This window comes from Silene latifolia, chromosome 6, assembly GCF_048544455.1.
Source record: "Silene latifolia isolate original U9 population chromosome 6, ASM4854445v1, whole genome shotgun sequence".
NCBI classification, from domain to species: Eukaryota; Viridiplantae; Streptophyta; class Magnoliopsida; order Caryophyllales; family Caryophyllaceae; genus Silene; species Silene latifolia.
In genome coordinates, this window is record NC_133531.1 from 21,777,200 (window position 1) to 21,803,316 (window position 26,117).

Here is a 26,117-nt window from a genome sequence, read left to right on the forward strand (position 1 = left end):
CTTGGAGAGAAAATAATTGATGAGGTGATTTTCCCTTCAAATCTTGTCTTTCTTGGAGAGAAAATAATTTGGCTTAGAGGAGGGAAATGGAGGGGTCCATTTTCCCTCCCCCTCCATTTTGCTAACCAAACAATGAATTTCTCATCCTTTCAAATCCCTCTCTTCCCTTTCCCTCCAAATCCTTCGATCCAAACACACCCTTAGCGATCAAAGTATTGCAAGTTTGCAAGAAAAGACGCATAGAAAAGAAGGGAAATGGATCCTCTCCATTTCCTTTCTCTCCATTTTCTCTCATAATCTATTTAAATAATAATTACTCTTTTCACTCTCATTTTCCCTTTATTTTTATGCGTAAATTTAGAACCGTTAGATGGTACCAAAATATGATCCGGACAATTGAAAGGAACTTGCCTCTCCATTTCTTTTTAGGAAATGGAGAGAAATTGGGCTCGAAAAGAAGCATGGTCGTGGTGAATTTAGGGCTGTAAACAAGGAGCTCGAGCTCGGGGCTCGGGTTCGGCTCGAATTTTTTTGCTCGATCTCGGGATCGGCTAGAAGCTCATCGACCCTAAAAAATTGAGGCTCAAGTTCAAATCGAGCTCGTTTTATCATTATATTATTCACTTTTTCACATTTTGAATCCAACTAAATATAAATATTTTTAAAAAACAAACAAGATTGTAAAATACTAAAAAAAAAATACTTATAAATACCTAAATAACATATAATTTGAAATTGAAATAAAATTAATATCATAATATGAAAATTATACAAAAAAAATTATAAACAAGCCCTCAAACGAGCTTCCGAGTCAAGTCTTGAAGAGCTGGGGCTCGGCTCGTATTTAGCCAAGCTCGGCGAGCTCGCAAGCTCGGTTTGCTCGAGCTCGAGCCGAGCTTTGACGGAACCGATTCCGAGAGCTTGACGAACCGGCTCAGATGATTTGCGGCCCTAATACTGGTGATGAGTGAACATTTAGTGACAAAGTGGTGCAACAAAAGAAGCATAGTCGCGGTGACTTCCATTAGCTGCCGATAAAATTTTTGTATTATGTAGCATCTTTAACTCAGTTTTATGGCTGTTTGTTGGTAAAAGTCTAATCAAGTCGCTTACCACCCGAAATTTGGACTAACAAATACTCCCATCAACACTATATATTAAATCCAGAAACCAAGAGACTTCAATGTAATTAAAGAAAACTATACAAATTAATTATATTATATAGTTTTAAATCAATAGCACTGTGTGATGGACCCGATTAAGGGATCTCAATGCAAATATTACATAGTTTGGGTTAAAATTAAATTATATAGAAGCTTGATAATTTTCCTAAACATGGTCAATTTCCTTAAAATAAAATAATTAATTAAAATTGTCAATTTCCTTAAATAAAATAATTAATTAAGATGGTCAATTTCAAGGAAACTAAAAGAAAGAAGATGCCTGGTAATTTTCCTAAATATTTATAGAAGACTAGAAAATGGTCAATTTCCCTAAAATAAAATAATTAATTAGTATAAACATGCACACTTATGGTATTAGTTATTATCATCATAAAATTATATATTAAATTAAAAATCTATGCAATTTTATTAAACTTTATAGTTTATTAGATGTATAGAGATGTTAGTTATTTTACATACAAAAATATAATAAGTAGGTTATAAATAATTCAAATTAGAATCCATAATATATAATATTGCATAATTTTTTTGATTTGATTTAATGCATATATGTAATATATTTATATAAATATATAATCCTCTTAAAATTCCATGCCTAAGTAGTAAATTTAATTTCGTCAGTAAAGAAAAGAATTGTAGTAACATTGGATATACTTATATGATAGTAATCACTCATTTGAATTGTAAAAGTAACAATATTATCAACGAGATTAGTGAGAGTGGTAGAAACAACAACGAGAGTAGTGAAATAATCAATATTAATGCGACAATAGTGAAAGTAACAATAATTACGGAGGGAGTAGTGAAATTATCAATATTAATGCGACAAAGAGTGAAAAAGAATAATAATTACGGCGGGAGTAATGAAAGTAACAATGATTACGGGCAAGTAGTGAAATGTTATTAATATTGTTTCATTAATAAGAGTAAAATATTAATAGCGGGAGTAGTGAATTTGTCTCAAAATTTATTTCATCGTAATTTTAGGATATGTTATAAAAATATATTAATGATAAATTTATGGATTATGCAACTGTAAGTAATTTTATTTAATGAAAAAAAAATATAATTTAATGGTAAGTAGAGGTAGCCCGGGCGAAGCCGGGCACCAATACTAGTATTTCAAAATCCAAGTATTTGCCACCCGAAATTTGGACTAATATTTTGCTAAAATTACCCGCGGAAACTTTAGTAAAATTCAAGTGCGTATGCAAAATTTGGTGCTCCATTATTGATCACCCTGATTTCGTGAACAATTGAACATGCATCTTAAACTTTGCAATAACAATAAATTATTCGTAGCCCTCGAGGGTTTCGGATGCCATTACCATAAGCATGAATGTTACTGGTTGACAGTTAGTGAGGCCCATTCGTATCAAACAACATGTGGGATCTGCATAAGACCTGATTTTTACTCGTACGATATTGTTGGTAGCTGTAATGGGTTGCTCCTTGCTAATCGAGAGTGCGGTCCTTTTTACCCGGAAGAATTGAGATTATGGAACCCAAGTATTTGTAGATCATTTATTCTTCCTGCCATCCCACTTCCTCCTCGCTATTTGATCAGTACTGCTAGCTATTTGTTTGGTTTCGCCCCTGAGAGTAAGGATTATAAAGTGGTTGCGTTCACATTTGAAAAAAGTCAAGTTATAGAGTCTAGAGAGATGTTTACTACAGTTTATACTCTTCGTTATCAACAATGGACCGTCAGAAACAATCAATTTGATATCACTCTACTGAACATTATTAGAGGTGCGTGTTGGCCATTTCCATCTTTATCAACCGTTGTTCTCTTTCAAGGAGCGACATACTGGCTTGGACAAAACGGTAGCAAAAGCCGAACGAGTAAACTAACTCATCTTTGTTCTTTTGACTTTGGTAAGGAAAATATCACCGTTTTGGAGCTGCCATTTAGTTTGAACGAAACAGGCTTCTTGAGGTTTCCGTTTCTTCTTGGGGAATCACTAGCGATTTTCAGTATTTCTAAGGTAACTTCCAGCATATGGGTGCTAGAACAAGACAACGCAAAGCGGCCCTGGACTTTATGGGTGCTAGAACAAGACAACGCAAAGCGGCCCTGGACTTTATGGTTTTCGGGCAAATCAAGTCTTGGATGGTTATGAAGCATTCGAGTACTACAATTGTAATAATCAAAAGGTGTTGAGAGTAACGGTGACTATTTTGTTTGCGGGAGGAAATCTTATAATATAACTAGTTGCCAAGTGCAGAATCTCAAACGATCATGTGCTCCTGTGTAGACTTGGAAATGCATTCAGAGAACTTGGTGGTTTTGGGAAGAACCTCTGGCTGTTATTCAATCAACATTGAATATGTCAATTGCTTCTCTCTGCTCTTGCTGTTTGCTTAGACCATCCCCAAGCAAAAGGTCGACTTAATCGGGTCAATCGAAATTTTTTCTCTTAATCACACCTTATTAATCTTGACCCACTTTCACCCTCCCAAGCAAAAGGTCACGACCTAGGTCACCAACCTAATCATTTTTCCACTTTCCAACATTTCCAATTATTTACCATATTCACTACCCCACCAAAACCTCTATCTTACTTCCACTTTATTTAGTTTTTAATTTTTTTTTTGGTTTTAAATGTTGTAACTAATAAAATTGTGACACATGGAGGGTCGATTGGTGGGTCAATTTACTCTACCTTAGATCACAAATTGACCTTCTCTACCTTGGGTCATCCTAATCATCCTCTTAATTTTTAATTAACTTGACCCAAGCAAGGTCATAAAAAGAATTCGTACTGTTGTCGCTTCTTTTTTCTTGGTATCCCCTGGGCTTTGCATGCCTTGAATTCGTACTATTGTAGCTTCCAATTATTATTGTGCAAGACCGTCTGATAGCATGGGATGGTCTTATAAATAAGAACACTAATTTATCGACAATGATAAATTTATGTTTAGCCAATAAGGTAATAAAACTAGATTGATCTTCTAAGGTAGGACCAACTTATCTCATCCTTTCAAATGATAGAGGTAAGTTGAAGCCACCGGCTTTCAAACCACCTCTAATAGTTGGACATGAATGTCCAATAGAAGCCATAAAGTCGGCAACTTTGTTGGTTTCACGAAAGCAATGTTTAATTATCACTTCATCAAACAACTGAAGATCTAATTTTTCATCTTTGATAATACTAGAAATTTCTCAAGGAATTTGTCAAGTACTACGGATTGAGTTGATAACACATAAATTATCCCACCCCTTCTACAATTAACTTCGAGATTCCTAAGTATTTAGCTGCTAAAATGCATTCTTTTAAAGCGAGAGGTTCGGCAACAAGAATGCTATTAGATCCGCACTTTTTTGCTCCTAGCAAAACGACTTTACCATTATGATCTCTTATAGAATATTCTAGAGCAGCTTTATTACCATCTATTTTTTATCCGTCAAAATTCACTAAAACTTAGGAGAGACGGTCTCTCACTAAGTTATTGAGAGACCAATCTTTCGTACCCTTTTATTTGTATTTCGTACCCTTTTTATTGTTGATTGTGACATAGTAATTCCGTACCTATTTACATAATAAATGTACCCATTTTATCATTAATCATGATTTGTACCTATTTTATTGCCTTTAGTACCACATTTTCTTAAAAATGTACAATGGTCTCTCAATAAAGCTTATTAAGAGACCGTCTCTCAGGAGACCTACTCGTCAAAATTTAGCTTTAGAAACCTATTTTTAGATTTTACCCACCAAATTTATTCCTCACTAGTCGTATTTCTAACTGACGTCTTTATCAGGATTGTTAAGATCCTTATGTCTAGTCTCATTCTAAATCTTGATGCTATTATTACATAAAAGGATAAGTTTGTTGATATTAAAATGAATATCATTAAAAATAATGTCATTTTTATGGAACCATGCATTCCACCAAATAAAGCTCGTGAACGGCTCGAACTTGTATAATTAGATAAATATTACTCATATTTATTAAAATATTTTGTCATGATTATATATTTGTATCACACATAAAAAATGTTTTACCGATTTTCCAATATTTGTATATAAAGCCTTCGCCTTGTTATTGAAAATATATCGATAAAAGAAAATCGAAAATTCAGTAATTATATATAGGTTCGAGTTGAGCTCGAGCTCGCGTTAAAGCTCGCAAACTTTTTAACGAGCCCAATTTTTTCAAGCTCGAGATCGGCTTAAACTTGAGTTTTACTTTATGAGTACAAGCCGAGCAAGGCCAAGCTCGGGCTCGGCTCGACTCGGTAACACCCCTACCCTAAACAATATGTTGTGGAATGAGAAGGGTACAATGATAAAAATTACTCCGTATAATGCGACACATTGTCCTGCGTAAATCAACACACGATACGATTTTTGTATGTAACCTAAAGTCCTAACCTAACTAATACAGTATATATTTACCGATGCTACTCTCGCCCTCATCAACATTACATCGCCCAGTTGCCTTTTACTGCTAAACTTAGCGCTGGGTAAACAATGAATATCAACAAGAATCCCAAAACTTCATCGAATTCGCAGCGGATTTCAGAAACACCAAAAAGAAGATTCAGATATTCGACCCGTATTTCAAAATCCAAGTACTTACCACCCGAAATTTGCACTCAAATTTTGACAAAATTAACCGCGAAAAGCTTATTAAGATTCAGGTGCGTATCCAGATCTTGGTGCTCCATTATCGATGATCCTGATTTTGTAGACATGCATTTTAAACTTTGCAATAACAATTCGGGGAAGAATAATAGTAAATTATTAATAGCCCTCGAGGATTTGGGAGATGATTACTATGAAGGGTGCATGTTGACAGTTCGTGAGGCCGATACGCTTGAAAAAACATGTCGAATCTTCATGACATCTAATGCTTACTCGTACCATATTATCGGTAGCTGTAATGGGTTGCTCCTTGTTAATCAAAAGCACGAGCTTTCTTGTTACCCGGAAGAATTGAGATTGTGGAACCCTAGTATTCGTAAATCATTGATTCTTCCTGTGAACCCACATTCTCGCTATTTGATCATTTCTACTACTAGGTATTTGTTTGGGTTCGCCCCTGACAGTAAGGATTATAAAGTGGCTGCATTCACATTTGGAAAAAGTCGAGGTATAGAGCCTGGAAAGATGTATTTTGCCGTTTTTACACTCCGTGATCAACAATGGACCGTCAGAAATAATCAATTTGGTATTACTTTAATGAACCCGTTTAGAGACGGGTATGGGCCATTTCAGTCTTTATCTACTGCTGTTTTCTTTCACGGAGCAGCTTATTGGCTTGGACAAAATGATAATCGAGGCCGACGGGGTGAATTAACTCATCTTTGTTCCTTTGACTTTGAATCGGAAAATATCACCTTTCTGGAACTGCCATTTACTTTGAATGAAAGAAGCAACTTGGGGTTTCTGTTTCTTTTTGGGGAATCACTAGCGATTTTCAGTATTTCTAACGTTGCTTCGAGCATATGGGTGCTACAACAAGACAACGTAAAGAGGCCATGGACTCTATGGTTTTCAGGAAAATCAAGTCCGAAAGCTTTTGCAGTACTCGATTTCTGCTATTTTAAACATCAAAAGCTGTTCTATTGTGAGAGTGGTGGCTATTTTGTTTGCGGGAAGTGGGCTTATGATATAGCCAGTTGCGAAGTGCAGGAACTCGGAAGGATGAACTGCGGTGTACAACTAGAAACGTATACGGAGAGCTTGGTGTTGTCCAAAGGGTACGGAGCATGCTACTTGCGTGATTCCCATGAATAAGAGAATACTACTCCGTCTGTCATACTAATGGTTATGTGTTATTCCTTGCATATTGGTGTTTCACTCTTCTTTTTCCATATTTTTGCATTTTGAGGTGTGCGATCAATCAGGGATGTTTCTAAATGATGATTCATGTCAGGTGACGCCAAATCATTTTGAGATTAACGCTCTAATGTTATTGTTGAAGTGGTGTAGCTTCGTATTCGTGTTATTTCTAGCATATTGGTGTAGCTTCTTTTTTATTAGCATTCTCTTGGCTTTGTGTTCCTTGATTTCTGCAGATTTGAGTTTACATTATGGTATGCAATTATGCATATGTAGGTACTTTTATCTTTCTTTCTCGAGCTAGCTTTAGCTTCTTCTATGGATTGCTAATAAAACTATTCAACCTTTTTCACGACTTAACAATTACGGAGTACCATTGCGAGCTGAAACTGAATGTTTGCTGCATATGCTCTGCGATAAATCTGAAACTCGCAGTTATTCTTGAGAGGTACACTACGGAGCACCATTGCTAGCAGAAACCGTTTTACTTGGACATTTATGTTCCTCTGACAGTTATAATTATAATATTCACTCGGTCTTGATCATATTGTCATTCTCCACTTTTGTACTGGCAGAACAAAGGGAGTAACTCAAAACCTGGCTCTCCAATCTCCATATCTCCCTTTAGGCTCACTACCGAACCAGAGGGAGTATAATATGGAGAAGAAACCCGAAAATGGAGTTTGCTACTGTTTTTGCAACTTTGCAAAGCGCCCTGAAACCCTCCAACAAGTTTTTCAATCTTTTCATAAAAAAAAAAAAAATAAATAAAGAAATGCGGAAGTGGTTCAAGCCTCAAGGCATGTGTTTTGCTAGAAGGGCGGAATTGAACCGAGGTCTTCCCAAACTGAGAATCGGGAGGAGCCGAGAACAAAGCAGATCAATGGAGCCAGAGGTGTCAAGGGAAAGCATTAAGCTATATCTATAATTCCTCCCACAATTTTCCCTCCAAAAAGCATATTTTTAAATAAGGAAGGTAATTATAATTATATACGGAGTACATTTTATTTCATTAAATTATTATATTATCTTTTAATTAAAATTAATCTTTTCATCAAATTTATTATTTTCACCTAACGCTAAACTATAATCTCTTAATTAAAATATAAATAAAATTTATATAAAACTATAAATTGCTAAATCTTTTATTTATTAGTACTATTATTTGAGAATGACTTAACATACTACATATAAAACAAAACTATAAATCAATATTATTAGTTTTATTACATTCGTGACAAAAAAATTGAAATCATTAACTTTGTGGATAAAAAAAATTGTTCAAAAATAAAAATACCACGGTGACTAAACTAGTAATGCTAATATTTGAATTCATTAATAATATTGTACTTTTATAACTATAAAATATAAAAAATGTCTAGTGTTCTGTATTTTATAAGATACATGTTACGTATTCGTGTCCGTTTCCGTTTCCGTATTCATTTTAGCGCTACCTACACTAAGGGGGTGTTTGGTTCAACTCATAAAAGTATGAGGTATGGGTTTGGAATGAGCAAAACCCATACCAAGTGTTTGTTTGGCAAAAATAGGGCTTTCATACCCATACCTCAAACCCATGAGGTATGGATTTCTCATACCCAAGGGGGGAGATGTATACGAGATTGATACCCATGGGTATCAAGCAATAAAACCAAAAAACATGAAAAAAACTTAAATGGAAGATTTTTTTTATATTTATTTGATTAACTCTTCATTTTCATGATTTTTTAGTATCAAAAATTATTATTGTCAATGTTGTATTCTAGATTTTTTTTAACTTTGATGAAGTTCGATCTCATTCCACCCGAAATTGAAACAAACACATGGTATGAGGAATCAAGTTCCAAACCCATACCACCCAGCGAAGCAAACACCTCCTAAGATAGGTATGACTAGGAGTATCAATAAAAAAAGGTAAGAGATAATTTATGAAATATTTACATATACGGAGTATATATTTACCACTACGGCACTACCCTACTCCTTCTCCCACTCTCATCCTCTTCTAACCCTTTACAGTTTTACTGCTGCACCTGCAGAAGCAATGAATAGCAGTAATAATCCCACGAAGCAGTCTAAATTTTGGGGGATTTCAGAAACCAAGTATTTACCACCCGAAATTTGGACTCAAATTTTTGAAAAATTACCAACAAAAACCCTGATAAAATCCATATGCGTTTGCAAATCTTGGTGTTCCATTATTAATCACCCTGATTTCGTTAATATGCATTTTCGACGTTGCAATAACAATTCCGAAGATAATAAAAATCCTAAATTATTAGTAGCCCTCGAGGGTTTGGGACTCTATAACAATGTAGGGTGCTCGTTGACAGTCCGTAAGGCCGAAACGCTTCAAAAAACCTGTCGAATTTTCAAGAGACATGATTCGTACTCGTACCGTATTATAGGTAGCTGTAATGGGTTGCTCCTTGTTAGTAGAAATGATGGCCCTCCTTGTTACCGGGAAGAGTTGAGATTGTGGAACCCTTGTATTCGCAAATCGTTGGTAATTCCCGCTTGCCCATTTTCGACGTCTTTATTCACGAATTCTGTTTATGTGTTTGGTTTCGCTCCTATTAGTAAGGATTATAAAGTGGTTGCGTTTGCATTTGAAAAAAGTCCGGAAATAGAGCCTAGAAAAATGTTTTTTGCGGTCTATACACTTCGTGATCAACAATGGAGTGTCAGAAATAATCAATTCGATATAATTTTGCCGAACACTACAGGTACGTTTGGGCCGTTTCATTCTGTATCAACTGCTGTTTCTTTTCGAGGGGCAGCATATTGGCTTGGACAAATTGATAACCAAAACCAAGAGAATAGATTAACTCATCTTGGTTCCTTTGACTTCGAGTCGGAAAATATCACCTTTTTGAAACTGCCATTTACTTTGGAGGAAACACAATACTTAAGGTTCTTGTTTCTTCTTGGGGGCTCGCTAGCGGTTTTCAGTATTTCTGAGGTAAATTCCAGCATATGGGTGCTAGAACAGGCCAACGTAAACCGGCCCTGGTCTTTATGGTTTACTGGGAAATCAAGTTGGTACGGTTATAAAGCGTTCACGAACTGCATTTGTAAACATCGAAAGGTGTTCTATTGTGAGAGTGACGGTGGCTATTTTGTTTGTGGGGAGGAGGCTTATAATATAGCTAGTTGCGAAATGCAGGAGCTTCAAAGATATATGAGGTTCGATGGACAATTGGAAACATATTCGGAGAGCTTGGTGTTGTCCGCAGGATACGGAGCTCGCGATTTGAAGTTTTTCCCATGAATAAGAGTACTACTCCGTTTAACCATGAATATGTCAATTGCTTCTCAATGCTCGTGTTGTTTGCTTGGCGAGAATTCATACTATTCCTGGCATATTGTTGTAGCTTCTTTTTTCTCGGTATCCCCTGGGCCTTGTATGCCTTGAATTCTGCAGATACGAGTTCATATTATGGTATGTTTAGATACTTTTATCTTTCTTTCTTCCAATTGTTTGTGTAAGACCGTGTGACAGCGTGAGAGTCTGAGACGGTCCTTTCATAAATAAGAACGTTAGTTTATCGACAATAATAAATGTGTGTTTAGCAAATAGAAGGACCGTCTCACACTATAAAATGCCAAAACAGTGTTGTGCTACATACAATTTGTGTTATTTATGTTGCAGCTCTGCAATAACTCTGAAAATCGCAGTTCATTCTTCATTGTCGAGAGTTATACATACGAACTGCTATACATCAATGCAACATCTCCTGTATGAATGAATGAGGAATGCTATACATGTGTGCAATATCTCCTTTATATATGAATGAGCTTGCATTCCGAATGCTGATTATATGAGCATGCCACAATTCAATTGAAACATGATTGAATTGAAAAAACAATGAATAGCAGCAAGTACAAAATACCCGAATACTTGCTAATGTTCGGGCCATGTTCTGTCCAAGATTCCGTATGTATTAGTAAATCTCACCCATCCTCGACGTCTTGCCATTTACTGCTAAACTTAGTGCTGCATAAACAATGAATAGCAGCAAGTATCCCACAACTTCATCGACTTTGCAGCGGATTTCAGAAACATCATCAAACAGACGCAAGTATTCGAGTTTTGAGTATTCAAAAAAAAGTTCTATTAAAGAAAGACATTTATGCAACATATGACTTTTTTGGGGAATGGCAAGCAAATGCAGCCTGAAGATAATTGAAGTTGCTTCGGTAATCGAACATACTAAGGCGGGCTATATGCAGATTGAGTTCTGATCAATACCAAGACTCAAATTAGGAAGGAATTACAATCTATTTTCAAGGTGTTTATTTTAATGGGATTTATACCTCGTTTTAGTAAGAATCATATTAGCAACACCTCATTTTATAGGTACCAAGGAAACATATCGCTTTGCTGCTCAACCTATATCTACTCGTGCTAAAATTGCCCGGACTGGAAGTGAGTCATTTCTCTATATTAGGCATGAGAGAAGACATAACTAGCGGCACGACACAACCCAGTGCCACCCCTTAACCCCCACCCACTTTTCCCAAGTCCCACCCACATCAACATTCAACACCACCACCCTAAGTATCTAAGACCCTAAACCACCACGGCACCCTTTTCTAGTACAGTATACAAGACCAACACCAACGGTCAAAAACTGTAGCTCTACAGTTTATCAGTGGCGTATCTAGGATTTAGTTAAGGGGGATGCAAAAATTCAACCACATCAAGTTAGTAGCCGATTTTGGATTTTAACAACATGATTCGGGTTCATAAAAAAATACATTTAGGTTGAAAGTTGGAGAATATAAAACTTAAATAACTACTACTAATCTAAAGGCTTGAACTAAGAAATTCACCAAAAAAAACTTTTGGAAAAGTAAATATACATGATATTTTAATGTGAATGGTAGTATTTAATATGGAATCTTCATGTTATTTATGGTAGCTAATATACATGGAAATTGCTAAAGTAAAAAAAAGGCCTAATGTAGGAGTCAAACACAAGACCAATTGATTAGAAAATAACAGACTTACCGCTGGACCAACTACCATTCACTAATCTTTTACTGCACTAAATCTTATTCATTCTTAAAATTTCAGGGGATGCAGTTGCAGCCACTGCATCCCCTTTGACGACACCACTGCAGTTTATTACCAATCGTTCATCTCGATCATAAGGGATATGGAATAATAGTAGAATTCACAATCCCCTATTTTTTTCTCTCACAAAATACCCATTGAGAGGTGAGTGAGAAGCACATGGGGTGCCCCACCTTGTCCCCTCTCCCTTTTTGTGAGAGGTCACAAGCAAGACGCTTTGTACTACTAAACACTAAGGGGGCGTTTGGTTAGAGAAAGGAAAATGAAAAGGAAATTAGAAAGGGTAAGGGAAAAAGTAAGGAATTACCTAAAACTTAACTAATTGTTTGGTTACGTCAAGAAAAATGAACTATGGTGGTTTGTGGTTTGTTTTGGTGTGCGGGTGGTGGTTTAGGTGATGGTGGTTGTGGCGATGGTGTTGTGGTGGTGGTTTATGTGGGGCGGTTGTGGTGGTGGCGGCAGCGATGGCGTCTTGATGGTGACTCGTGTGGTAGGAGTCGCAAGTGTGGTGGTAGGTAAATAAGGTGTTTGAAAAGTAAAAAGTAATGAAATCTCATACCTTGGAGTGGAGGGTAAGGAATTAGATGGATTGAAGGGGCAAGGAAGGAAATTTCATTTTCTTTATTTGTGTCACTTTGTTTCTTTCTCTTTCTTATAGACCTTCAACTAGAGGTGATCATTAGCGGGCTTGGGCCGAACATGGACGGGCCAAACCGTGAAAAAAGTGTCCGGCGGGCCATAATTTGTAGCCCGTGCCCGCTACAACGGGCCATATTCCGTTGTCCAAGCCCGCCCACTACAAGAAAGCGGGCCAGCCCATGAGCCTAAATAAAATTAATTTACTTTTGTTCTTAAAATCATAGAAGTCTAACGTCGCTCAATTTACAAACATTTTACGGTTAGAAAATAGTAGTCTTCGTTACTCTTAATTAGATATTTAAATTCAAAAATAAATCTACTAAACAATGATGTCGGCTTGCCCGGTTAGTATTTTATATGTATTAGGTTTAGTCTTTAAGATTTTAGAGGTTCAAAATTTATACGGATAACTGGTTAAAATAGTGGTCTTCGTTACTCTTAATTAGATATTTAAATTCAAAAATAAATCTACTAAACAATGATGTCGGCTTGCCCGGTTAGTATTTTATATGTATTAGGTTTAGTCTTTTAGATTTTAGAGGTTCAAAATTTATACGGTTAACTTGTTAAGGTTTAGAGTGTAGGCCGTTTAGTATCTTTAGGAATTTAAGTTTAATCTATTAAGTTACTTGAAATTTTTGATCGAGTTTGATTATACTACTCTATCTATATATTCTAAATTTGTAATTTATAAGTTATTCTTTTTTTTTTATATAAAATAAAAGCATAAGATTAATAGCGGGCCTAGCGGGCTGCTTATGGACAATTTTCTCAAGTTCAAGCCCGCCCATTTATTTTAGCGGGCCTGATTACGTTGCCCGTTGCCCATTTATTTTTTAAAATTTCTTGACCATGCCTGTTTACGAAGCGGGCTGGACGGGCTGGGCCGAACGGGTTGGCCCGCACTTGATCAACTCTACCTTCAACCAAACGCACAAAAGAATAGGAAAAGTTTCAAATTTTCCCGTCTAAATCACAATTCCTATTTTGATAAAATATCTTATTTACTTTGCTATTTTGATATAATCACTTACTTAAAATTTGTCTCTAAGAGCAACAGCAATGGAAGAACCGAAAATGAGTTTATTCTTTGACACATAGACGCCATCTCACTTAATAACAAACTCGACTTTTTAAGAACTAATCTCAACAATGAGGGTTTGTTTTTAAAAATAGAACCCAAGTAATGGGCACATTAAAATAATTGCAAGTGTGGGGATTGGGGACCACAACTTCAGCTTTCCCACTTTTGTATTTTTGGTGCGTGAAGAATAAATAAAAGTCCACTCCTACTTTTCTTGGCGCGTGTTTCCCAGAATGTGGATCATTATTTCCTCAATTGTTTCTTCCTCATTTTTCTTGAAAGGACGAACTCGATTCGTCTGCGTGAACACTGACAAACGAACCCTCCACAAACCACATCCAACAATGGTACTCCGTTCGTTCTTCACAAAGAACGCCTCTTAAGAACGTCCATTGCTGATGCTCTAAGATTTTTGTGATAAAAAATTCGTTCTTTGTATGCTAAATCGTAACTAAACGATATGCTAATAAATAAATTATAAAAAATTTCATTAATTTTGTTTAAAAATATATACATTTAAATGACATTATTTATTTTTTTATTAGTTTTATAGTTAATTTTTTTTTTCTAAAAATAAAAATTTCTTCAAATGTCGCGCAGAATAAATTATAGATTTTGATATTATCTTTAGAAAGCAATAGTTTATATCAAATGTGTCTCTAAGATATATTTTAGGTATATTATGTTTCTAATTATCGTCCTCATAATAATAATAATAATAATAATAATCAATCAATACTATATATTAATTCCAGAAACCAAGGGACTTCAATGTAATTAAAGAAATCTATACAAATTAATTATACTATATAGTTTTAAATCGATAGCACCGTGTGATGGACCTGATAAAGGGGCCTCAATATAAATATTATATAGTTTTGGTTAAAAGTATAATATAAAGATGCCTTGATGAAGAATATTTATGGAAACTACATTAAATTAAAGTAATTAAATTTAGAAAACACAAGAATATAGTAATTTTCCTTAAAATTAACATGCCCCACTTTTGGAATTAATTAGTATCATCATATAATTATACATTAAATTAAATGTAGTAAAAGTAATAGTAGCAGCAACGAGATTAATAAAATTAACGGTATTAATGTGAGAGTAGTTACAGTTATAATAATGACAGTGAGAGTAGTGAAAGTACTACGAATGTAGTGAAAGTAACAGTGGTAACAATGAGAAAAGTATGAACAATTAAATAACCAATCGATTTAAGGAAATATTTTATTTATTTAAATATAGGCCGGATAAAATTAACGGGAATAATGAATTTAACAGAAAAAATAGAGGAATTAGTAAAAGAAACAATAGTAACCATGGGAGTAGTGAGCGTAATGATATTAAGAAAGAATGTCGTGAAAGTAATAATATTAATAGCAGGGTAGTGAACGTGTCTCATAATTTGAAAATAAATTTTACATTTCATCATAATTACAAGATATGTTGTAGAAAAATATATTACAAATAGTAAACGTGTGAGTTAGACAACTCCAACATAGTTTATTTCATTGAAAATCAAATATAACAGTAAATAGAGGTAGCCACTAGCCCGGGCGAAGCCGGACGAAGCCGGGCACCAAACCTAGTTGCTATATAATTAAGAAACCATTATTATCAAAATTCCGTCCGATTATTAGGTATCTAAATTCTCCGCATCAACAATGAAGAGCAGAACGAATTCCACAACTTCATCAAGTTTGCAACAGAATTCAGAAACTTTATCAAACATTCGCCAATATTTGTTCAATATTCCAGAATCCAAGTACTTACCACCCGAAGTTTGGACTCAGATTTTGTCATCATTGCCGGCGAAAACCCTGTTACAATTCAGGTGCGTATGTAAATCTTGGTACTCCATTATCGATAACCCTGATTTCATTCACTTACATTTCCAACATTGTAAAATCAATTCTGGGAATAATAAGTTATTACTAGCCCTTGAGAGTTTTGGGGAAGGCAATAAAGATAAACGGCGGCTGTTTACAATTCATGAGGCTGAAACTTGGGAAGGTAATCAAGAAGGGTGGGTATTGACAGTTCGTGAGGCTGAAACTCTTGAAAATACCAGTGTCATTTTTAGGAAACCTGATTCGTACTCGTACCATATTAAAAGTAGCTGTAACGGGTTGCTTTTAGTGGGACGATATGGTCCTCGTTTCCATGACGAATTGAAATTGTGGAACCCTTGTATTCGCAAATCGTTGCTACTTCCAACTTGCCCACTTTCCCTGCCGCGCGCAACTAGGTACTATTTGTTAGGGTTTGCCCCTCATAGTAAGGATTATAAAGTGGTTGCCTTTGCATGTGAAAGTAGTCAGGATACAGATATACAGCCTAGAAAGATGCATTCTGCAGTTTATACACTCCGTGATCAACTATGGACCGTTAAAAATCCGATCACTACTTGTATTGTGCTTGACCTTTATTCTCTGTCAACTGCTGTGTTCTTTCGAGGGGCAACATACTGGCTTCTACGTAATCATAATCAAAGCACTGAATTATCTCATCTTGGTTCCTTTGACTTCGACAAAGAAATAATCAACCTTTTGGAACTGCCATTTAGTTTGGACGAAACAGGCTTCGTGAGGTTTCTGTTTCTTCTTGGGGGATCGCTAGCCGTTTTTAGTATTTCTCAAGTAACTTCCAGCATATGGGTATTAGAACAAGACAATGAAAAGCGGCCGTGGACTCGTTGGTTTTCAGGGAAATCAACTTGGGATGCTCATCAATTGTTCTTAGGCGAGAAATGTTCTTATCAAAAGGTGTTCTATTATGAGAGTGATGGTGGCTATTTTGTTTGCGGAAACATGGCTTATAATATAGCTAGTGGTCAAGTTCATCCGTTGAAAAGATATATGAGCTCTCATTTAAAATTGGAAACATATTCGGAAAGCTTGGTGTTGTCCAAAGGATACGAAGCCCCTGATTCAAGGGATTTCCCATGAATACGGAGAATATTTCTCGTACTATGTTTCGTCTTACCACTGGTTTTGGGAAGAACCTTTCGCTGTTAGCCAACCAACCTTGAATATGACAATTGCCTCTCATTGCTCTTGCTGCTTGATTAGTGAGAAATCGTACTATTTCTAGCATATTTTGTAGCTTCTTTTTTTCTTGGCATCCCCTTGGCTTTGTGTATGGCTCGAAACTGCTGATACGAGTTTATATTATGTGCAATTTCTCCTATATGAATGAATGAGCTGCGTAGTACTCCGTATATTATATATTGTTACAAGTGATCCGACTTGGTTACTTGAGATGTTCTTGGCTACTTAATTTGACATGCTACCAGGGAAGTTGCTAGTAATCCATAAAATTGTGATTGCTCTTTTCAAATTTAAGTTGCCAAGGATGGTTTGAATATGTATATTACTATATGAGTGATTCGTCTGCAAGAGACTTTTGAGATGTTCTGGCTTTTGGAGTTTGTTTATGTTTTTTTGTATCAGAACAGTCCTGATATACTGAGATTTATAGAAAATGAGCTGTAAAACAACCAAAAGCTCGTTCCTCTGGAAACCGAATTTTTTTTCAAAATAGGGTTATTTAACAAACTATTTCTCGCTTTAGGGTCGGTTTTAAACTATTTCTCGCCAATGGGTCCACGTCATCACTTTTCTCTTTTTTTCTTAGTTTTTAGCTAAAACGCTATTTGAAGTAGCGATTTTGATCCAAGTAGTGAATTTGCCCTGAAGTATTGTGAAGAGGAAAGTCGCTATATGAAATAGCGATTTAACTGCTGATAGAAAACAAAACGCAGAAGTGAGTTCAACTTTTTCCATCACCGACGTCGATTCCCTTGCTTTTGCATCATCACTCTCATCCTTCATCTACATACCCACCATTATCAATTTATCATCACCATAAACCATCACCCATTCACCACCAAGAGCAGGCCCGAAATAAACCGCTCCACCGCTGTTGCGTCAGTCCGATCCCGCATGATATAAGCATAATGTAAATTAGGCGTAGAATATTTTATACTTAGCATGTGGTATATTCTCTCCTTGTTAATAGACTAGTTTAGTAGCTAGTAGTCTGATATTGTCAATCACATATTACGCCTAGTATCTCTTAAGTCTTAACCTTCCTGGTTTTTACTTGTTAGGCTCGTTGTGTGTATATTGTATGTTCACATTAATCTAATATTATACGACTCTATCCTGCCATTCAAATTAGTCAGATATACAAATTCAAAACTAATTATATATTTATATGCTGTCCACGATGACCGCTCTAAAGCTGTCGATTCGGGGGCGCCGCTGCTGATTATGATGATGATCATAACGGAGATGAGGAGGTGTATTTTGATGAGTACGGGGAAGATGAGGTGTATTGCGAAGTGGCGTAATCGCAAAATTGGTCATGTATGTCAGGACTCATGAGCGACTTAGGAGAGAGGGAAGAGAGAAGGCTGTGTTTTTTTTAAGGGATCAGAGTAAATCGCTATTTGGTTTAGCGATTTGCCTCTTTTTTATTATCCTACACTGACTTCTATCTTGGGAAATTTTTAACTTGGGTAAAATCGCTATCTCATTTAGCGATTTAGCTAAAAATTGAGGAAAAAAAAGGAAAGTGATGACGTGGACCCATTGGCGAGAAATAGTTTGAAACCGACCCTAAAGCGAGAAATAGTTTGCTAAATAACCCTATTTTGAAAAAAAATTCCTGGAAACCTTTCTTACTAGCAGTCTAGCATAAAGGAAAAAAAGGTAACTCGAGAGCGTGATTTCAAGCCTAGTAAGACCGTTTTATAGGCCTATATTAATAAATCAAGTCTGGATGCTTATGTAGAATTCGAGTTCTGTGAATCTAAAGATCAAAGAGTGTTCCCACATTTTCTCTGTACAGCTGTACTTCACTGGAGTGGATGTGTTTGGGGTATTTCCTGAAATATTTCTTTTTTTCTCAGGGTTTTTTCTTCCATTGTTGCTGTCTTGTCCAGTTTGTTTATTGTGACCGTGTTTATTTTTTCAGGGTATTGTTAATTGTGGAAGAGGGGCGTTTGTAAAGGATTCATTTGATCAGTTGTTGTTGGTTGACGCGATATTTGTAAGCTATAATTTGATCATTTATAAATGGTGTAGCAAATACAGGCTGGGTGTCGTCGGAGGTGGTGTAGGTGTGGCTGTCGTCGGAGGTGGTGTAGGTGTGGCTGTCGGCACAGGGTGCTGCAGGATGGTTGTTGGGGAATGGAATAGGATGGTTGTCGGGGAAGGAATGAGATTGTGGTCGGGATAGGATGGTTGTCCCACCACACTAACACCCGTCGCGCTGCCTCCACAAATCGACCACTGATACGCCAACCACCCTACTTCGGCTAAATCGACGACCACCACCAACCACCATTCTCAACATCCCGTCCAAATGCTAATTCTAAAAAACCTTTTTTTAATTAAGATTAAAAAAACAACATTCATTTAATCGAGTAAACGACTTGTATTAATAAAATTGTTGAAAAAACGGAGAAATTACTTATATAAGTGCTAATTAAGATCCATAATTATAATTATTGAATTGAATTGATTAATACGAAATGTTAGGTTGAGGCATGAGAAAGAGAAGGGAGAGAACTCTTTTTTTTAGATGAAGGGTAGTTATGGAATTATTGAGAAAAATATGCGAGAAATAGTAACATAGTGTGCGGGATTTAGCAAGTCCCTAACTTTAAACCTACAAGGCCCAGGTAAGTCTGCTTATTTTGATGGGCTGGTTTGTACAATCAAATTAATCCCGTTATAATCAAACTAATCTCACCAAACAATTTTTTTAAGTTTTGGCCCGTCCGTGTCAGACCCAAGCTCGCTAACGAACACATATTCACCTCTAATTCTCTAAACCACGCGATGAAGTGACCAACACCAACAGGCAACATCCAAAAACTGGAATGATACCCGGATGATATGAGTTTGAAACTTAATTCCTCATACCTTGTGTTTGTTTCATTTTTGGTGGTATGGGTTTGAACCTCAATTATAAGGTTAAAATGCATAAATTAAAATATCGTAAATAATAATTTTGAATATTTTAAAATCATGAAAATGATTATTTAATCAAATAACTATATAAAAAATTGGGATTTATAATATGCTATAATTTGTTTTTTTTCCATATTTTTATTAATTTTAATTTGATACCCATGTGTATCAATATACCCCGCCTCTCTCTCTTTAGGTATAAAATACCCATACCTCATGGATTTAATATATAGGTATAAAAACTCAAATTTGGCAAACAAACACTTAATATGGATTTGGAATTAGTCAAACCATACCTCATACCTTTTTGTGTGAACCAAACACCCTCCTAAATCTACCCAAAGTTTAATACCAATCGGCAATCGGCAATCGGCCATCCTCAACTTCGTGCTTTTACCGCTAACCATAGTGTTATGGAAACAATGGAGAGCAGTAAGAATCATACGGCTTCATCAAATCTGTGGAATATTTCAGAATTCAACTACTTGCCACCTGAAGTTTGGACCCAGATTTTATTATCATTGCCCGCGAAAACCCTATTAAAATTCAGGTGCGTATGTAAATCTTGGTGCTCTATTATCGATGACCCTGATTTCATTCACATGCATTTTCAACTTTGTAAAATCAATTCTGGGAATAATCAGTTATTGGTAGCCCTCGAGAGATTGTGGGGCCTTCGAGATGAACGGTGGTTGTTGACCGTTCGTGAGGCTGAAACTCTTCAAAATACCAGTCTTATTTTAAGGAAATCCGATTCGTACTCGTTCCATATTGCAAGTAGCTGTAATGGGTTGCTTTTAGTTGAAGTGGGACAATATGGTCCTCATGATTACCAGAAAGATTTGAAATTGTGGAACCCTTGTATTCGTAAATCGTTGCTACTTCCGACTTGCCCGCTTTCCCTGTCTTTGTTCACAACTATGTATTTGTTAGGGTTTTCCCCTGACAGTAAGGATTATAAAGTGGTTGCGTTTGCATTTGAAATTAGTGACGATATACTGCCTGGAAAGTTGCATTCTGCAGTTTATACACTCCGTGATCAACTATGGACTGTTAGAAATCCGATCACTACTAGTTATGCGTAACCTTTATTCTTTGTTGACTGCTGTGTTCTTTCGAGGGGCAACATACTGGCTTGCAGAAAATGATTACCAAAGGGATGAACCAAGTCATCTTGGTTCCTTTGATTTTGATAAGGAAAATATCGACTTTTTGGAACTGCCATTTACTTTGGACGAAACACGCTTCGACAGGTTTCTGTTTCTTCTTGAGGTAACTTCCAGCATATGGGTGTTAGAACAAGACAATGAAAAGGGGCCGTGGACTCTATGGTTTTCAGGGAAATCAACTCCGGATGCTTATCAATTGTTCTTCAACAGCATATGTTATTATCATCAAAAGGTGTTCTATTATGAGAACGATGGTGGCTATTTTGTTTGCGGAAACATGGCTTATAATATAGCTAGTTGCCAAGTAAAGAAGTTAAAAAAATCACCGCGCCACTATTTTAGACAGGAAACATATTCCGAGAGCTTGGTATTGTCCAAAGGATACGGAGCCCGTGATTTGAGGGATTTCCCATGAATACGAGAATATTTCTCCTACTATATCAGTACTATGTTTCGTCTTACAAATGGTTTTGGGAATAACCTCTCGCTGTTAGTCAACCAACCTTGAATATGACAATTGCCTCTCATTGCTCTTGCTGCTTGATTAGTGGGAAATCGTACTATTCCTAGCATATTTTGTAGCTTCTTTTATTCTTGGCTTCCCCTTGGCTTTGTGTATGGCTCGAAACTGCTGATACGAGTTTATATTATGTGCAATTTCTCCTATATGAATGAATGAGCTTACATGCTGCGTAGTAGTATTATATATTGTTACAAGTGATCCGACTTGGTTACTTGAGATGTTCTTGGCTACTTAATTTGACATGCTACCAGTACCAGGGAAGTTGCTGGTAATCCATAAAACTGTGATTGTTCTTTTCAAATCTAAGTTGCAAACGATGGTTTGGATGTGCATATTACTATTTACTATATGAGTGATTCCTGTGCAAGAGACTTTTGAGATGTTCTGGCTTTTGGAGTTTGTTTATGTTTTTTTTTGGTATATACTGAGATTTATAGAAAATGAGCTGTAAAACAACCAAAAGCTCGTTCCTCTGGAAACCTTTCGTACTAGCAGTCTAGCATAAAGGAAAAAAAGGTAACTCGAGAGCGTGATTTCAAGCCTATTAAGACCGTTTTATAGGCCCATATTAATAACACCCCTGTACTTCACTGAAGTGGATGTGTTTGGGGTATTTCCTGAAATATTTCTTTTTTTCTCAGGGTTTTTTCTTCCATTGTTGCTGTCTTGTCCAGTTTGTTTATTGTGACCGTGTTTATTTTTTCAGGGTATTGTTAATTGTGGAAGAGGGGCGTTTGTAAAGGATTCATTTGATCAGTTGTTGTTGGTTGACGCGATAATCAGCATAGTATTCGCTGAACTGGTTAAAAAAAAGGTCATGTATTACTTTAGAGAAGGGGAATCAGGTTGGGGCGAAAAGCAAGGCTCTTCTTGTTCACAAAATTAATTTTGAACGCTATAGCTCTTGCCTTCTAACTACATCTCCTACATTTCTAGCTTCCTTGACTTCAGTGACAGACGTTAGAGCTTGCACCCTCACTTTTTGCGTGTTTATGTTTCTTCCTATCGTGGCTTGCTAATCTGCGGCATCTGTGAGAATGCTTGAGGTGCTAGTTAACGTCTCTTGTTGTTGTTGTTGGTCCAATTTCGGATAATTCACGCGGTACTCTTAAAGTTGGTCACTTGCACAAAATATCCAAATTTTTTATCCGAAAAACTTAAAGAGGCCATAACTCATGTTTACGAACTCAGAAAGTAAAGATTTTTTTTTTTTTTTTTCAAATCGATCATCTTTCCGAGTACTACGATTTGAAAAAAAAAAGTTTAACGAGTTTGGAACTCGTGACCAGGAGATATGCTCACTCAAAGTTTGTTCGGTCGAAAAAACTTTGACGCGCAATAACTCCTAGTAACGGAATCCAAATGCGACAATTATTTTTCAAATTGTGGTTCTCGGAAAGATGAGCGATTTCGAAAAAAATTTCGTTACTTTCGAAACTCGTAAACACGAGTTATGACCTCTTTAAGAGTTCCGGATCAAAAATTTGGATATTTCGTGCAAAGTGGCAAACCGGCAAACCTTAGGGATACCGCGTGAATTATCCGAAATAATTTTAACGAAATCATCTTTAGGAATTAAGTCTTTGAGATAATTCACTACTCCCGCTATTAATATTTTACTCTTATTAATGAAACACTAGTAATAACATTTCACTACTTGCCCGTAATCATTGTTACTTTCACTATTCCCGCCGTAATTATTGTTACTGTCACTACCATCGCATTAATATTGATAATTTCACTACTTCCGCCGTAATTTACTGTTACTTTCACTATTGCCGCATTAAATTGATTATTTCACTACTCCCCTTATTTCTACCACTTTTACTAATCTCGCTGATAATATTGTTATTTTTACTATTCAAATGAGTGATTACTATCATATAACTATATTCAATGTTATTACTGACGAAATTACTTTTACTACTTAGGCATGCAATATTAAGAGGATTATATATTTATATAAATATATTACATATTGCATTAAATCAAATCGAAAGAATTATGCAAGATTATATATTATGGAATCTAACTTGAATTATTTATAACCTACTTATATTATATTTTTGTATGTTAAATAACTAACATCTCTATACATTTAATAAACTATAAAGTTTAATAAAATTGCATAGATTTTAAATTTAATATATAATTTTATGATAATAATAATTAATATCATAAGTGTACATGTTTATACTAATTAATTATTTTATTTTTAGGAAATTGACCATCTTCTAATCTTCTATAAATATTTAGGAAAATTACCAAGCATCTTCTTTCTTTCAGTTTCCTTTAAATTGACCATCTTAATTAATTATTTTATTTTAAGGAAATTGACCATCTTAATTAATTATTTTATTTTAAGGAAATTGACCATATTTTAGCCTCTTACAAATGTTTAGGAAAATTACTAAACTTCTATATAATTTAATTTTAACCAAAACTATATAATATTTGCATTGAGATCCCTTAATCGGGTCCATCACACGGTGCTAGTGATTTAAAACCATATAGTATAACTAGTTTAGAACCCGTGCAAAATTGCACGGACATAAATAGTGCCATGTAAATAAATGTTTAAAATATATTAGTTATCACACAAAGAAACGATGTTGTTGTCAATATGTTGAAGTAGTCATGCAATAGTGTGTTCTTTATTCACAATTAAAGTAGTCTCCAAGTCTCACACCCTTTTTATCAAAATTCTTAATTATCCGTCTACATTATTTAAGGTCCGATGACGTTACTTCAATTGAAAATTTATCATCTTTGAATGTTCAATAACATATTAAGTTTGAATGTATAGCATCCTAAAAAATATAACTTCACAATTACACTTTTAAGAAAGTTACCAAACTGTTAGTTTCGGTATGAATCGAAGTTACAATGGGTTACATACATTTGCACTTTGAAGTCACTTGAGGCCACTAATTTCATGTAATATGTAACTAATTGCAAAATGTATTGAGCTTCCTTGCATTCCTGTCAAAGTTTGATCGACATGCTTCCTTTTGGAACTTCTTGGCTTTGTTAGATGGTTCTGCGAAGTTTTATGGATTTACTTTCACATTCATTAGTGCAAGTGTGCAACAGGTACATGGATCACTATCACATATGGAGATGTCTAAATTAACAAACTATGTGAACAGACATCACTCATAGAGAAATAAGCCCTCAAGGCGTAAACCCATATAACCTGGCAGTTTGTCTTGCTTTTTAGTGTAGTCGGTAAGAAGGAGGTAAAGTGAACAATATATCTCAGGTTCGTAATCCCCACCCCTGATAATATACTGCTTTTGCGGCTTAATTAGGAAAAAAAAAACCTGATAATCTCAATTCTTCCCCGTTAAGTGGACATTTAGGATTGTAAGTATGCTAAAATCATAAACGGCGTCACTGAAATCCATGTATTATAAATAGTACGTAGATGATAATTCAAAAGAATAATCCATAAGGCAACAATAAGAACTAACTCCAATGAGAGCAATTGAAGGGTTATGAACATGGACTAAATAGGAGAAGGGTGAGTAAATACTAAATAGTTTACATTTGTTTTATTTTCCTCCCACAAAATAAAGTAAATGTAAGTTATTCATTGGAACAGAGAAAGTATATACGTACTCTACTTCAGAGTAAAATATATGAATAACCTATGTGAAAGCAAAATGATAACTAAATCCTGTGTATAACTTATGCAATTAAATGTGACATTACAACAATTGAAACCCGCACAAAAAGACGGCATGAAAGTAAAATTGCTCTAAAATTTGACATCTAGGAAGTACATGTCTACAATTACTCTACATGTACATTACCGTGCGTCTACAATTTCGTCTAACCCGATATAGGTCAATTTTCATCAAAACAATGCAAAATTACAACACCGCATTTGTCTAATTAAGCGTTTAACGTACATCGTAATCGTAATCAATAATTAATATATAATCTATTCATCTTATTCATTTATTTACACTTTACCTTTTGTTCTTTGAAAGAGTTCTACACTTAAATGTAAATAAAAGACGGAATAGATATGTCTGGGGGAAATTGATGGTGAAGACAATAATACATTGAGTAAGACGGAGATTAAACATAAAAACATATGGGAAATAGATATACCTAGTAGGAATAATAAAATTAGTTACTCCGTATATGAATTAGAAATTAAGAAAAATATTACCTTTCAAAATCGAAATCGTAAATACAAAAGAATGCGTAAAAAAACTCAAATTAGATATGGCGATATGGTATCATACTTATGGGAACTACAAACACAAAGGAATTAATCAAAGTGAAATTATGAAAAATCAACTGAGTTTGGGCAAATTACCTACTCCTATATAATAACCTTGATCATTCAATGCTTCGTAGTGATCCATGGAATCTCAAAGGAAATTGTATTAATGTATGAATTGAAATCAAATGAGGGAGTCCGTAAAAGAGAAGACTGCGTTGATAACATAAGAACATCTGCCTTAATTTAGGGTTAAGATAATAGCAAAATGATCTGTGTTGCCTTTTTTGGTTTTGTTTCCCTTTTTAGTCCATTAGATTAGGTTGGGCGGGAAAATTTCTCTTGTGTGAATGACACGTGGACAGTCTAGTATTTAGTGGTTTCTCTATTATACTTTTATATAGATAGATTAATTTGTATAACTT

At 35.3% G+C, this 26,117-nt stretch overlaps 3 protein-coding genes across 3 annotated transcripts; all 3 read left to right on the top strand.

The window, feature by feature from the left end:
• Positions 1 to 5,662: 5,662 nt before the first annotated feature.
• On the top strand, positions 5,663 to 6,931 carry LOC141587738 (putative F-box protein At1g32420). Its single transcript, XM_074409207.1, has one exon. The coding sequence runs from the start codon at positions 5,663 to 5,665 to the stop codon at positions 6,929 to 6,931; it is 1,269 nt and encodes a 422-aa protein (XP_074265308.1).
• Positions 6,932 to 9,020: 2,089 nt separating this feature from the next.
• LOC141587739 (putative F-box protein At4g38870) lies at positions 9,021 to 10,247 on the top strand. Its single transcript, XM_074409208.1, has one exon. The coding sequence runs from the start codon at positions 9,021 to 9,023 to the stop codon at positions 10,245 to 10,247; it is 1,227 nt and encodes a 408-aa protein (XP_074265309.1).
• A 5,202-nt stretch (positions 10,248 to 15,449) lies between these two features.
• LOC141587740 (F-box/kelch-repeat protein At3g23880-like) lies at positions 15,450 to 16,733 on the top strand. Its single transcript, XM_074409209.1, has one exon. The coding sequence runs from the start codon at positions 15,450 to 15,452 to the stop codon at positions 16,731 to 16,733; it is 1,284 nt and encodes a 427-aa protein (XP_074265310.1).
• The last annotated feature ends 9,384 nt before the right edge of the window (positions 16,734 to 26,117 follow it).